Source organism: Anopheles gambiae, chromosome 2 (assembly GCF_943734735.2).
Source record: "Anopheles gambiae chromosome 2, idAnoGambNW_F1_1, whole genome shotgun sequence".
NCBI lineage: Eukaryota > Metazoa > Arthropoda > Insecta > Diptera > Culicidae > Anopheles > Anopheles gambiae.
In genome coordinates, this window is record NC_064601.1 from 116,084,117 (window position 1) to 116,100,263 (window position 16,147).

The 16,147-nt window shown below is 53.5% G+C and overlaps 1 protein-coding gene across 3 annotated transcripts in view; it reads left to right on the forward strand.

The window, feature by feature from the left end:
- Positions 1-15,804, forward strand: part of LOC1269697 (mucin-19) — a 58,747-nt gene extending 42,943 nt beyond the window's left edge. For 2 of the 3 annotated variants that reach the window (XM_061650969.1, XM_061650970.1), the window contains 4 exons: positions 1,189-12,140; positions 12,213-12,600; positions 12,663-13,306; positions 13,378-15,804. In XM_061650969.1, coding sequence (XP_061506953.1) covers positions 1,206-12,140; positions 12,213-12,600; positions 12,663-13,306; positions 13,378-13,581 — 12,171 coding nt within the window. In that variant the 5' untranslated portion in view covers positions 1,189-1,205 and the 3' untranslated portion in view covers positions 13,582-15,804. The remainder of the gene's footprint in view (positions 1-1,188; positions 12,141-12,212; positions 12,601-12,662; positions 13,307-13,377) is intronic. The other variant, XM_061650971.1, reaches the window with a different exon arrangement.
- The last annotated feature ends 343 nt before the right edge of the window (positions 15,805-16,147 follow it).

Below are 16,147 nucleotides of genomic sequence, written 5' to 3' on the forward strand. Positions count from 1 at the left end.
CTCCACGCTCTTCTTGCGACCAAACATCGCTATTTGTTGCTCCAGGATGGTGTTCCTCTCGCCTACTTGTGTGCCCGGTCTATTTACTGCCCCCGGTCCTACACAAAACATGGGCGCCATGGTGATGGCAAATTGACCGATTCGGCGTTGCGAGTGAGCAGTGTGGTAGGTTTAATATCTCGTCATACCACACAGTAGGCGACAGTCGCTAGGTCAGTGAAACCCCTGTCGATAGATAGAGACATGAGGGACTGGGTGGCGTCGGGACAGTCGGCACGTTTGGGGGGGGAGAAAATTAAATCAGCTGGAAAGTGATTCGATTCGATTTGATACTACGGGAGTTGCAGCTACACTGGTACCGTTTGTTTGACCTCTTCCTCCTCCTTGTGTTTGTTAAATTTGATGCAAAACCCGCGACGGTATCGCTCTCACGTTCTCCCTGTTTGTCCCGATTGTTTTTCTCCTCCCCTTCCCCCAAGAGACAGGCTTGATAGAGCGTGCCTAACAAGTGATTGAAAAGAGCATCCCTTTAGCGGTATCAATTGCGTGACTTTGGGCGTTTAATGCGCGGGCAAATTTGCCTAAAGGTATGCAATTAGCATTACAATTAGCTTCGTGTGTAAAACCGTACGTGCTCGTTTGGAGAGTTTAAATTGTTACGTTTGGATAAGAGCGCCACGCACTCGCAGGACAACGTCAACCAATGCTCAACAGCTTTTTGTCGTCAATATGACCACGCAGATAATATTGAATATCACCTAACCTACATTTTGCCCTACCTTTTGGCAAAAGTTGGTCATTGCTGTGTGTGTGTGCCAACGACGACCTCGAAATTTCATTATCGCAAAACGCATCGAGCTGCAGCGAGAGTAATTTAATTGCAAGCCACCCTCCCCCGGGGTGTGTTTGGATCCCGTTATCAGCAGGGACACAGGGCCAGAAGGTGGGTGGATAATTTACGAGCGAATGCACAGAGCGATGATACGTTTAATTGCAACTCTGGTTAAGTGGGGACTAGGCTTACGCGTAGCAAATGGAATTAGTCTATGTAATCTGTTTTTCCAAATTATTGATTTGTGCTGAACATCGCAAGAACTTACCTACTGACTCTACACATATTCCCTGAAAAGATACACATTTACGACAGTGTGATTAATGGTTCCTTTTCCATTTCATTCTTCTTTGCAGCATCAAACCAATGAACGATGGAGTCATCACAAGCAGCAACAGTGTCGGCCCCTGCAACGGTAGCTGATCCATCCACAGAGACATCTACAGCTTCCACGGCTACGGCACCGTCAGCGGCCGTTAAAAGTCAGTCGCCTGATGCAGCACCCGTCGCTGCCTGCACCCCGGCAGTGGAAAAAGAAGCTCCGGCAGCAGCAGCAACAACAACAAACAACCCAGAACAAAGTGAACCAAAAATCGAACAAGTGACTACTCCGGCCGACATGGAGACAGAAACGTCACCGTCGCCAGTTAGCACGCAGCAGGAGGCCGTCGATCCACTAGCAGTTCCGGAAGAATCGCCCGAGATTAGTACCACCTCCGTCGAGGGGGAGAAATCGACAGCAGAAAGTACGCTAAAGGAGCCTAAACCAGCGGTGGTGGTGGAGAAGAATCCACTGGCGTCGAATGATGGGCCGATGGCGGACCCGGTTGCAAAACCATCCACATCATCCAATGATCCTGCAAAGGATGAAGTGTGCTCCAAAGAATCATCTTCGGAGCTCTCCGAGTCTTTACCCACGTCGACGTCCTCTCCCGGCGGAGATCCAACACTGAGCAGTAGTAATGTCGTGGAAGAAGAGACGTCTGCAAGGAGAAGCCCCCCAGTACGGACTCCACCACCGGTGGTAGAATCATCTACAGCTTCACCGGAAAAGATGAGCTCACCGGCTGTCAGTGACTCGCGTGTACCATTGAAGGGATCAGCGTACTCAACGTCATCCACGGTGGATAGCAGCAGTAGTGATAAAGCTGGTGACAGCAACGCCGACGCCGCCGAAGAACGGCCTAGCAGTAATTGTAAGGGTAGTGATAGTGTAAATAGTATTAACAACAGTGACTGCAGCAGCAACAGCAACGAGGCAGAATCTCAAGCGACTGCCACGGACGGTGGCTCCAAGAGCCAGGAAGCGAACACGACAACATCCGCTGCTCCGAACGAACGAATACGATCACCACCATCTTCCGAGATCGCTGTGCCGACAACGGCAGAGGTGACTGCGAATGCTGTGATAGGGAAAGAGTCCAGGCCGGAAGGCAATGTAGACCCCAGCGCGAATGGAGTAGTGATAGAGGAAAGGCCAGAGCCTGGCAAAGGCGTAAAGGAATCTGAAGAAGGATGTGAAAAGAAACCGAACACTTCGGCGATGGATGACTCCGGGCGATTAAGTGGACGGGAGCAGACGAGTGAAAAGAGTAGCAGCAGTGCTTCCGACGGTCAAACAAGCGAGGAATCACAAGCTGCAGCGAACAGCAAGGGTGTGAAAGAGCAACGAGAAGGCACGGTTCTCGAATGTCGTGAATCTGCAGCCGTCCCACCGGAACCTGATCCCGGTCCACCCGTGGCGGAAGAGTCCAAAAGTGCCGAAGGCTGTAAAACTCTTCAAGCGAACGATACAGCGAACAGTAATAGTAGCAAAGTAGAACATCACAGCTTGATGCAAGCGTCCCAAAACGCCGTGGCAGCCGTGGAGTCGTCGCCGAGAGAAGACAAGACGAGCGTCAATAGTGATAGTAGTAGAACGATGGGTAGCCTCAATACGGGAGCACCCAGTCGGCCGGATTACCATCAACCGCAGCAACAGCAACCACCGGTGTCCGCCCGCAATCCACTCCAGTTTACGGAGGTAGCGAACGACGAGGTTGAGCTGAAGGTGGACGGTGGTCATCTGCTTGATCGCGTGATCAAGCTTTCACTGCTCAAAGGTCTGCAGGATAGTGGGAAACGGTTGGCAAAGAGTAGCCTAATCATTTCGGGAGCAGGAGCTAGCGTGGGCGAAGGAGCGAATGGTGAGGCAACGCTGGCGACCACTTCCTCCCTGAGCAAAGCGAAAAGTGCAGCTGCCGGGTTACGGTTGATGGAGGAACATAAAACTACACCACCCGCACTGGTAGCCAACGGTGGAGTTGGTGGCAGTGGTGATGGAGCTCAGGTGCCGGTGAAAGAACCGGCAAGCAGCACGAAGGAGGTGGCAGATTCTCCCCAACAAACACCTTCGGGGGGAAGAATACGTCATTCAAGTGAGACTACAGTAAGCAGTAGTCCCTCGGGAGAGTTGGACGGTGGAGTGCGTAGCAGCAGCAGCAACAGTTCGCTGGACTTCCGAGAAGAGGAACGCTCTGGACCGACACAGGAGGTGGCATCGCCAGCGTCCTCCAGCTTGGAGGCATCTTCGAGCCGAAGTTCCGGATCGGGACGTGACTCATCGGTCGCTCCGAACAGTAACGACGGGCATCTGCCCGTAAAAGCACGCAAACCACAGTACTACGCCAGTATTCCGGACTTTTCCAAACAACAGTTCGCCTCGAGCACATCCACCTCCTCCTCCTCCTCCTCGTCCTCTTCCGTGCCAACGTCGACCACAACGGCGACGAAGAGTCTCACCCAGCTGCACATGAAAACGCCCGACTTTAGTTGCCTAGCGTCTGGCACGGCATCATCGGTACCGTCCAGCCAAACGTCGCCGTCATCGACCACCACCAACTCAACAATCTCGACTGCCGCTTCGATGAATGTGCGTACGACGAGCGAGTTGAAAATCTCCAATCCAGACTTTACCAAAGGGTTTGCGGCGCAGCACGCGCACTATGGGGCGCATGGCAACTACCCGCCTACTTCGAGCTACGAACAGCAGCAGCAACCTGGCAACAGCTCCTCACCATACGTATCGCAGGATACGTTCAGCAAGCTTATCAAGGAGCGAAACTACATTGCGGATTTACAGTTGAAAAATCCACCTCCGTCTCAAGGCCCGCCCGAGGGTCCAGTGGTTGTGAAAGGTGCTAGTTCCCAGAACGAGTATCCGCCCTCCTCCAGGGGAGTGGTGGTAGACACTACATCTTCTTCATCATCATCATCGTCATCAGCAGCAGGAAGTAGTGCGTCTTCTTATGGACACGCCCCACAAACGTCCAACAATCAGTACCGTCGCTCAACCTCGGGGACGGAGAATGGCGTGGAACAGGAACCGAAGGCACATGTGATCCACAAAAGCGTGGCACCCCTGCCACCGCCACCTGCCTCTTCTCAACCCATTGGAGGACATCATGCACCGAAAACGTGGAATCCTCCCGAATTTAGCAGCAAACACTTTACTCAAGTACCACCGGCGGCATCCCATAACCGTCCTTCCAGCGGTGCGAATGGATCTGGACCATCCTCGACATCACCTTCGTCGCGAGATCCATCACCCGCTCCTTCATCATCCTCACCACATCAACCGCCGTACGGATCGGCCGGTGGGTTAGTGAACTACGCCGGAAAAGCTCCCCACGCAGGTCCAACGTCCGTCGTCGGCACGGAGCGTATCATTGTGAACAATGTGCGAACGTACTATCCGGAGGCATCTGTGCCACCTTCGGCGGCGTCGGCACCAAATGCAAGTGCCCATGCTCACCCCGCTTCGCCATACACTTCGTTGCCGAAGGTGAAGGATCCTGAGTTTCGGTTGGATCACAACAAAGAGCAGCTACTGCTGCAGGAGGGAACGATCGTAACGGTGAAACAGCCCTACCCAAATCACACTACCGGACGAGGTCCGATACCAGGGCCTCATGCTCCTTCTAATCCACCTTCAGCAACCCGATCACCGTCCGCCGAGAGACGCGAAGCGCAGATGATGCAGAATTCGCAAGATATCCTGTACCGAGATTACAAGCAGCATAAAAAGCCTACCAGCAGCAGCACGGTAGGGATGAGCAGCAGTGGAAATAGCACGCGTCCTCCAGGACCTGCGGGAGTACAGATGGACCGTAGATCACCGTACGATTCAGCGGCGTACTACGCGCATCAACACAGACCACCAGTAGTTCCTCCGCAAGCCGGTGGGTTGATGCATCCACCGCCACCGAATTGGCCCGCACCTGGCCCAGGACAGCATCACCCGTCGCATCAACTGCAGCGAGGTCCTGCTGCCCCAGGCGCACGCAACAGTCCACAAGACATGGGTGCAAGTCCGGTTTCATCACCTGCTCCACCACCACCAACGAGCCAGCAGCAGCATCATTATCAACAACACCAGGGGGCATATTACGGGCAGTACAAAAATGCACCCAGTCCCGTGTCGGGATCGACGTACGGTTCCAGCTCGTCTCCTTCTCAACCGCAAGGAGCGGGTGGAAAGTATCCTCCTCAACAGCAGCATTACGGTGGTGGTGGGTCTGGTACGGCTCCGGACAGACGGCACGAAGTGTTGGACCGTGGTGTTGGACCCGGCAACTACAAGGGGCTGGACTACAATATGGAGCAAAAGTTTGCGGAAGTGTATCAGGCACATCAGGCGAAGGAAAAGCAGGCGGCAGCAGAAGCGGCACATGCCGCTGCGTCCAACCCATCGGCAAGACAGCAGGGTCCGAGACATGGGCCGGCTGCTGGTGCGGGCGGTAGTCCGGGAACTTCATCCACTCCCGGGGGACCACCGACGAAGGGACCGGCACCTTACGGACCAACTGGGTACGAGCAGTACCATCCGTACTACCAGCACTCACAAGCGACACCTTCTCCAACGTCTACGCCATCGCCAGTGCCTTCTCCACACCATCGGAAGTACAGTGGTCCTCCGTCAAGAGATCCTTCCCCACTGGGACAGCAACCACAGCAACCGCCACCGCCACATCATCGATATGGTTCCAGTGAGCCGTTGTACCACATCCCACCTGGAGCAGGTCCTCCGACAATGTACATGCATTCGGGGCCACCGAAACCAAACGAACAGGGAGTTCCATCGCATCCTCCCGGACCGGTTACTTCGTACTATCAAAGTCAGCCATCGTCGTCGTCCTCCTATTCGAGTGCTGGGTATCCCAACCGTCCGCACCATGCTGGAGGTGTTGTTAGCCCGAGCCAACATCATAACTCCTCCCAACAGTCTGTGATAAGCGGTAATAGCCCGTACGATCGGTATGCTCATTCGTATACTACCGGCGGACCGCCTCAACCCACACCCGGAGGACAGGTGCAACAACAGCCCCATCAACAGCAACAGTCGTATCAAGCAAAGCCTTCGCTTCCCTATCCACCGGCAGGACGTCAGCAAGGTCCTCCACCATTGCAACCAACTCCACCATCGGCAGGTGCTGCACCATCCGCCGTAATCCATCCACCTGTGGCGGGAAGCAAGAACATTCCCGTGCGTGTAATTGCTACAGCACCGCCAGCATCATCATCAGCATCGGCTTCCAGTGCGGGCTCTAATACACTTCCCACGGTACAACAGCATGGACCACCTCGATCGACGGGACAATCCAGCGCATCATCCTCGTCGGCACCTGTGCCACCATCGCAGGCAGCTCTGGCAACAGGAGAAGGCAGCCTAAGCACGCAACGAGACATGAACGCTACCGTCGTGGCAACGACCCCAGTAATCATTGCTCCGAAGCGTGAGTCTCCGCTGGATCTTTCTGTGAAAACGGTTAAGACTAAAGCGGACTCGACGGGGTGTGATGATTACGCGACGAGTGCCAGTAACAGTAGCATCAGCAGCAGTAGCAGTAACAGCAGTGTCGGGAATGGACGACCACGAGAGGTAGTACCCAAGGTCGACTTTAGTCCAAACTTTCAAAAACACATTCCTCCAAGAGGTGCTCCGGGACCGAACTTTGCTCAAGGTTCTTCTGGTCCTCCGGCCTTGGGTGGTAGACTACCGGAACCGCATCTCCCACCGCGTCCAACACCTTCGCCAACACGTCACGTTTCGGTGATAAGTCCAGCAATTCCTCCCGGCTATGATAAGAAAACGGATGCCTACTTGTCGGCAAACTATCGTGCCGTTGGAGGACCGCTGACAACTCCGGCATATCAGTATCCTCCCTCACGATCCGGGCCTATGCCTCCGGGAGCGTACGAAGGCTCATCGTCGTCAGTTGGATCCGGATCTTCCGTGGCCTCGGCAAGCAGCAAGAGCGTGTACTATCCTCCAGCGGGACCAGAATACGGACGTCCTGGTGGAAAATCGGGATCCGGAAGCATCGTAACAGGGCAAGCGGCCCCATTACCAGCCGGTGCCTCGAACTCTCGCTCTAATCCACCGTCGCACGGTGGTGTCATGGCAGGACAAGCATCTGGAGCTTCTCAGCCGCGCATGGACGATCCCCGCATCGAGGATCGCAAGTTTGTGGAGAGTATGCTGAAGAAGAAAACGTCACCCTCGTCGGATGTGATGGCGGACCTGCAGGCAGGCAAGTTTCCGACCCGCATTCCACAGGGTTTGGTACCGAAGAAGCGAGCGGCAGCGGCCGCCGCAGCTGCAGCAGCAGCAGAAGCCGCCCTCACCAAGCAAGGTCCAGTTCCGCCGGGAAGTAATTCTCCTGCAATAGCTCCAACACCCGCCAAGGTAGCCAAGTATGAAGAGCCACAGGCGTCACGTAGTCAAGCGCCTCCACCACAGGGATCATCGCATGCATCTGCCCAAGGAGCTCCGTCATTCGATGGACGTTATGGACCTTCGCGGGAAGGTCTTTATCCAAGCTACGGTCCTCCAGGTCATCATTATCCGCCCGCCGGCAAACGTCCATCGCCACCTGAAATGTCCAACGGTCCACCTGCTGTACATCCATCCGTGATAACGACCAACTATCACCACCATCCACAGGCCATTTTGCAGCAACATCACCAGCAGCAGCAGCAGCAGCAGCAACAGCAGCAGCAGCAGCAACCACAGCAGTATGATTCACGCTACTATCAGCATCATGCTGCCGGTATGCCACCAAAAGCTCGCGACGATCATGTGATGCCCGTGTACCATCAACCGCACTTGAGGGGTGGAAGTGCGGCAGCACCGTACACTGCCCATGCTTACGGTGGATACGCGAAGGAAGAACCGAACGCTCCACCACATCCACCATATCCGCCGCATCCACATACCGATCCGGCGGCATATCACAAGGAGTCTCAATCGTTTCGCTATGGCGAGTCCTTGAAGCCACCGCAGGAGCATACGGCTGCCGTCCATCATATGCAATCACACATCCACTATACCGGTGGCAGTGCCGGAGGAGCTATGGCTAAGGTTCCACATCAAATGCCACCACATCCACAGCAGCAGCAGCAGCAGCTTCATCATCAGCATCAGCAGTCGCACAGTCAAGCACCCCATCATTTACCGTCTTCACAATCGACAGTAGCGCCAGAAGCGCCGATAGGTGTCTCTCAATATCCACCATCGGTTCATTCCAACTACGGACCGGCCCAGCATCATCGCGGAGCGGATCAGTCGGTGATATCGAAGCTTCGCACCAGCCTGGAGCAGAAGGAGTACGAAAAGCAGCGCATCAATCAGCTCCGCAAGCAGCCACCGGGAGTGGAGCAACCAACGGAGGAAGATCGTTCCCAGAAGACATCGATCGCCAGTGCATCTCCGGTCGCAGCCAGCATTGTCCCTCCGATGCATGAAATTCCTTCACCGTCCTCACGGTTTCGTACCAAGGGTGAACTGAAAGGCTATACACCATTGCCGACGCCGAGTGTGGTCAGCATGCCGCCGGCACGATCGATCGACGATCCTGCTCAGCTGAAGAAGGACGGACAGGAAGGCGCTGGTGGTGAGGAAACAAGTGATGATAAGAAACGGTCAATTGTTCCACCGGCAGATCTGGATGGTGCGTCCGCATTGGACATCCTGGACTGGGGCAGCGCCTGCAACGAGTTTGTCGAGCAGTTGCAAACGGGCAAGAAGCGTGGACGACGGAAACGAGCTGCTGGGACGACGGCGTCAGCCGCATCGACCAGTGGTCGCGGTTGGCCTGCAATTGATTCCCTCGAACCGACGGACCCATTGGCTGAAGGTGCGTCGACCGATCTTTCGGCAATTCCGAAAGAAGTGCTCAACTCTGCCCGCTCGCCGCATCGTCTGAAGGGTGACCGCAATGGAAGTGAAAGCTCAAGCGATGAGGACAAACCGCTGCTACTGCTTCGCCAGCAGTCCCAGCAACAGAAAGAGCAGGACGGCAAAGGGCCAGTGCAGCCGGAAAAGGTGGCACGCAATCATCGGGAAAGGCAGCGCTTGGAGCTGGAGCAGAAGCACGAAGCAAAGCTGGGTCGCTCGAGCAGCACGGACAGTGAAACGGCACGCGTCGCTTCTGCCGCAGCACAGCGCGCGAAAGCACGTGTTCGGAAGCTGCGTCATCGGTCGAGCGTTGCACCGACGCTGTCGCTGAAATCCTCCGACGGGGATGGTGATGTGACGGCCGACGGGGGTGAAGAGGACGGTGGCAAACCGGGCTCAAAGCGTAGGCCACATGCGCTAGCACCAAACGCAAAGCGGAAGCGTACCCGTGGTCCCGGATCACGATCGCCATCGTCTTCCGCTGCGTCTTCCTCGTGCGGGGAAAGCAGCGAGCCCGGGACGAAGAAGTCAACCGGGAATGAAGGGCCCAAGAAGCGAGGTCGACCGAAGGGAACCAGAGCACCTGGCTCAAAGCGTGGACAACAGTCGAGCAACAGCCGATGCCAGAGCGGTGCTATCAAGCAGGAACCCAACGAAAACAGTGATCTTAGCTCAGACGACGAACCTCGAGCCGTGCGTACGCCGCACAAAAATGGATCCAGCGCGGCGAACAACGATTCAGCACGGAAGCGCGGTGATGCAACCGGTGGAGGGGGTGGTGGTGGTGCGGGAGGACCCTCTGGAGGTGGTGGCAATGCGGGCGGTAAAGCACAGCACGGTCACAAAGTGAATGAATCGTCCGCGTGCAACGGTGGGCAAAAGGACAAGAGTGCCAGCGCGAAGAAAAAGTTCGTAAAAACGCGTACTAACTCCCGCTCGAAGGCAGAACTGTCGTCGGACTCGTCATCCTCCAGCTCGGGCTCTTCATCGTCCGAAGAGGAGGAGGAGGAGGAGGAAGCAGAAGAAACTATGACACGGTCGCGCAGCAAGCGGGAAGCCGAACGGCGCCGATCGAACAGTAAAGTGTTGCGCAACGATAAGATCGTCGAAAATTGTCCCAATCCGGGGCAGAATCAGCGAGCAGCGGGCACGCGGAATCGCGTGGACAGTGAACGAACGCCGTCAAAAAAGGCCAAAAAGGAGCGTAAACTATCCGCCGGGGAACCAACGACCAAGCGGTCCAAGTCGCGCGTGGTGGAGTCGGATTCGGACGGTGGAAAAGCGGCCGAATCATCCGCGGTCGTGCCGCGCAAACGTACTCGACAGGCTTCAAAAAACGCGCCAAACTCGTCGGCTGGTTCAGGCGAGTCGGCGAACAGTTCGAGTGAGGGGGAGGAAGGGCAGGCGGATATGGCGGAGCGGTTGCGCTCGCGGAAGGTGGCTAAGAGGCTGCCCGTCGACGGTCAACCCGCCAGTCGAAGGCAGTCCACGGCTAGTGCCACGAAGGGTGGATCGCGCCGGGCGAGCACTACGTCGACGGCGTCGTCGGCGAGAAAGAAAGGCGCGTCCGGCGCTTCCAGCAGCTCCGCTGTGGCTGGGGTGAAGAAGTCGCTCAAAGAGCTCAACCAGCAGACAGCCGTCGCTCCGGATCACTTCTATCCCGGCTGGGAGAAGGAACTGTACGAGTACAAGCGGTCGCTGAAGGTACCGCCCGAGCTGATCACGATCGACGGTGGGTTGTACATGCATCGGATATCCACGTCCCTGCCGGATCTGGACTCGCCGCACCATAGCGATGGGTCGGAAACGTTCTCGGAGATTGTGAAGAAGCTAAGCCAACGTGATGTCGGATCGGCACCGCCCAAACGTTTCAAAACGAAGGCTGCTGCTAAGCAGCAGCAGCAGCAGCAGCAGCAACCGTTGCCCGGGACGTCATCCTTCGCCTCAACCCCACCAGTGCGTGTGAAGGAGGAGGAACAGACCCGTCAGGAGCGCAAGAAGCTTGACGATAATGAAAAGTTCAGCTCAATCATTGAGCTGCTGCACCGTCGCTGCCTTGCGGCACAGGTCGCGAAGCCTACCGTCTCATCGTCGTCCGGTCGGGGTAAGGGTGGAAAGGGCGCAGGTAAGGGCGCCAACAGCAACAACACCTCCAGCAGTGAGAGCACCAAACCCAAGCAGGAGTACGAACTGTTGCCTACTCCCGGTGCCGAATCGGAGTCACTGTTCAGCAAGAACAGCAAGAAGAAAAAGTCACTCTTCGATACGGCCATCTTGAAGTCGCGTACGCGCACCGAACAGAAGGCGATGCAGAGCAAGGAGATGATCCGCGAGGTGTTTGGAGGGGATGGTGAGCGGCCCCAGTCGGCGCCACCGCTCAGCTGCGACCCAGAACCGCCGCCCCTGTTCGAGGAAGGTCTGCAGAACGTGACGTACGACGAGAAGTACAACGAGCTGATGCGCAACGTCGATCGGATCGTCGGGGAGCTTGATGGTGGAGCGGTGGCTGCGGCGGCGACACCGACCCCAGCAACGGTCAAGGTCAAGCAGGAACCGCCGGAAGAGGAGGAGGAGGAAGACGAGGAAGACGATGAGGACGATGACGATACGCAGGATGGGAGTGTGCGGATGAAGGATTCCGAGCGGGACACGCCGTCGATCGCTTCCGAGCGTGGAGAACGCGAACTTCCCGGTACACCGCTGTCCTTCAATGGAGGGGCAGCAATCGCGAACGGGAATGGTGCGAATGGAGTTACAACCACCGCTGGACAGCTGACGGTACCCCCTGCACCGAAAAAGCGTGGCCGTGGCCATCGTACATCCCGTCGGAAGGGCAGTTCGGGGTTTGACTACATTCGCAAGAAGAAGAAACCCTCGCAACAGCACAGCCAGGGTAACCATGGCAACCAGCAGCATGGAGCGTCCGGTGTGAATGGCGTGAATGGAGCGGTAAGCGTGCGCAAGGTGACTGCGTTCGAGAATATGGAGGGCAAGGACGAGACGCACATCAGCAAGGAGATCCGGAGCTGGGTGCTGAACAAGGGTGTCGGCGAGAGCGTCATGCATAAGGCCGCCCGTCTTGGCTACACGGTAAGTGTGTGCTTCGTGGAGGAGTCGCTTAAGCATGCGTACTAATGTCAGATTGGTTGTTTGTTTTGATAGGACGTCATCGTGTACTGTTTGGAGCGGCTGGACATGGATCCCGACCTGAAGGACAATGCTGGGTATACGCCCCTGCACGAAGCGTGTGCGAAGGGACATCTGGATATTGCCAACTATCTGCTACAGTACGGGGCGAGCCACTCGGAGCCAGCGCCATCGGGGATGCGGCCATTGCACGAGGCGGTGGAGAATTCGTTCGTGGAAATTGTTCGCCTGCTGCTCGCCTTCGGTGCCGATCCGATGCTGGCGACGTACGCCGGCATGACACCGATACAGCTAGCCGAAAGCGATGATATGACGCTGTTTCTGGAGCATCACCTGAAGGACGTGCAAAGTATGGCACCGAACAAGACTGGTTGGAAGTTTGATGGACCTTGGAAGATTCACGGTAGGGTTCGAGGGTGGCGCTGTGTAGGTTGAGTGCACCCAATACACGCTTACTAATTTTAGTCAATCTAACCGTAGATCCAGAAGAGAGTGGCTGCAACGTGTTCTCGGACATTCCGGGATTTGAGGAAGCGGATAGTGGGCTGACGACATCACTACTCAACACAAGCGGCACCAGTAGCAGCGGTGTGCTATCGTCCACCTCGAGCAAGCAGTGTGATTCCAATTCCAACATAATGCACTACGAGGTGGGAGGAAGTGCTACCACCACCACCACCACCACCACCAACAACAACAACAGCACAACGACCGATACAGACGGTGGACCGGCACGTAAGCGCAACGGCATCACGGCTATCGCAGCCGCCACCCTGCCGGCTGGGTTGCGGAATGGTAAAATCAAGCGCGAGCTTCCGAAGCAAGAGAGCGAGCAGTGTCGTCTTCCGAATGGTGGGGGCGTTGAGCCACGGCCGAAGCTAGTGAATGGGCAGGTAAGGAAAGACGGAGAGCAGCCAGATCTGGAGCTGCACGATGCGGGCAGTGAGGATAGCGAGGGAGGCGGCGAGATTAACTTCGAGTATGAGGAGTCGGATCGTCCCCTGCCACCGCTGTATGTGCTGAAGGACGAGTACAACGAGCGCTGGATGCTGATGAGCGATCTTTGCACCTTTCTCAAGTTCAAGTCAAAGGAGGCCGTGCTGAGACAGGTAGATAGATTGGATGATGGTGTGTCCGAACGGAATGGAGTTACTAATTGGAATGTTTTTGTTCTTTTTAGATATGTCCCAACAATTCGCCAACCAATCAGCGCGAGCTGATACGGGAGATGAAGATCGAAGAGTTCCTGACGCGGGCCAACTGTCTGCAGCTGTTGTGCGCCGGCGAGAAGCTCAACATACACGCCTCCAAGGTGGTGCTGGTGAAGTACAACGACAGTGTCAAGAGTCTGCTGCAGGTGCAAAGCTACGCGACACGCATCTAAGTAGGCGCTGGTGCTTTCCATGTTCGTGCGCAAGACTGAACCGATTAGAGAACAACAACATTGGAACAAGAACAAAAGGGCGGATGGTGGTGAATATCCACAAAACGCGCATCACACGTAAAAGATTGAATTAGTAGACAGAGGGTGTGTTAGTTAGTTAGTGGTTTAGTGGTATCGGTAAGGTCGGTAGCAATTTAAATGTAATTATGTTATTTCTGTCTTTCATCCCCTTTTTGCTCCTCCTCATTCCTGTTTAATTAGTTGTTTTTTGTTTGTTTTGCGCAGCAGTTTCTACTAATACATCAATGTGTGTGTCTGTGTGTGCGTGCGCGCGTGTGAATGTAGGAAATGAATGTAGCTTAATAGAAGAAAGGTTTGGGGGAGAGAGATCGACAGATCGTGATGTGTCCTTACGCATCCTCCAGGTGGAGGAGAGAGATAGAGAGTGAGAGAGGTATTTAGCAAAAAAAAAGCGATCGTGTTATTTGATAAGACATCCCTAGCCTAATGATTGTGATTTAGACACATTTGTGGGGTGGTGGTGTAGGTAGGTGTAGTAAAAGAACAGGTTAAAGCATATATATATATATATACCAGCGAGATTGTGGCTAGCATATCCGGTACGGAAGCTCTGTAGCATAAGCAAGCATATTTATTCAAACTTCCCTGACACGCCGACACCACACTCATCACTGTACAAGCGTGTGTGTGCGTGTGTGTGTGTACTCATTGATACAGTTACACTCCTCCTCGTTGGTTATGTACGGTTTGATTCGTTTTAGCAAACAAAACAAGGTGTATAGTGTAGCTTCTTTCTTTTTTTAAAGTTATGTTAGTATTTTGTTCCGTTTATGTTTATTCTGTTTTTTTAGCATAATTGTGTCTGTTAGTTTTAGACTTTCGTTTAATAGAATCGTTTGTTTGTGTGTTGCTTTCGTTCGACCACCCCCCCTTTGTGTAGTGCGGACGGAGAAACGGGGAGCTAGCTAGCAAAAGGTGTAGATATGTGGCAGTTTGTTCAGTTTTAATCAATTTCGTTGAGCTAGATAGTAATGGTTTTTTTGTGTTTATTATAAGTTATAGGATTTTTTTTCTTGTTGTTTGAGAGTATCGTTCTTTTATCGTTGAATGCGGCGGACAGCTAATCCCTATTTTGCACTGGAGAAGTGGACAGAAGGGGGATACTCGAATAGATCGTGTTGTGTTGTTGAGCAGTAATTTAGCAAAAAAAGGAAAAATGGTGAAAGGAAGAGACGGAACTCATTGACTGATTGTTCACTATTTCTTTACATTTTTTGTGCGTGTGTACAAGATGGTAGCGACAAAGCCTAAAATGGAAGTAGGAACTGTGAACGAGGTTTGGGGCCGTAGAGTGCAGTGCAGGTGCCTAGAGAATGAGCGACAGCTACGAGGTGTCAAGGCTAATGATAAGGAAAATGACAATTTGAAGGTTTCACGGTGGTGTGGCCCGAGCGGTTCGTGTTGTCCATGCGGGGACCGTCCCCGTTACGACACCCCACACTCTCTGGGGTAGGATTGTTGAGTTTTTGAATGTTCCAAGTGCAATCATAGATTTGCAAATTTTAACGCAAACAAACCCACGCAACAATGATAAAGGGATGAAGGACGGGTTGTAGCTAGCAAACGAGGCAGAAAAAGGAAAGAAAGAAAGAGAAAGGAAGGTGCAGCGTGTAAAGTTTTACTACACGAAGGGACAGTTTCGTAACCGTATATATTATACACACACAATTCGTAAGAGGGTGACTTTCGCGTCATCTTTTCAACGGCAGCGGTGCAACAAGAATGGTGTGTGACAAAGGAAATTAGGATACGTAGCGTAATTGGAATGGCAAGCAAAACATGTGATGATTTTCGAAACGAGAAAGAAAAGTAAAACTAAAGCGGAACACTTTATAGATAAGCGAAAGGGGATAAGCAAATGGCGAAAGGGAGGGTATAATAGATGCAAACCGAAAGCTGTTTGGTTAGCGAGATAGAAGAAACACAGATATAGAGAGAAAGAGAGTAATATTATACAATTATTATTATTATATGTAATGGTACTATTAACGAAACAACAACAGCAACTAAAAAACGACTCCGTACATCCGATTACGAATATTTCTCTGCGTGCGTGCGTGGAGCATGTGGATGAAACATTCATATGTGTGTGTGTTTGTAAAAGGATAAATGAAATGTATTCGAAGCAGATGTGTCGTGAAATGTTTGTGTTTTTGATTTATGTTCTATCTGAGCAATATGATGACATTAAAAACTGTTTGCAAATCCTTTGGTATATACTTATAGGTGCGATCTAAGGCTCTGAGCACGTGTTGAGTTGTGCTGGCATGCTTTTGCTGACTTAATGCAGCCCTCTTTCCATACACATGTGATTAAAAATAAATTGAAATAATAAAAAAAAATGAATAACTGAACTACACTGGAAACATTCCAATTTCTTCAAATTGACCTTCATTTACTAAAGTAACTTATCAATCCACGCTGTGTAGAGGGGCAAAAGTGCTGAATCCGTGAGCGTAAACATTTCCTATGAACAGATTAGGCC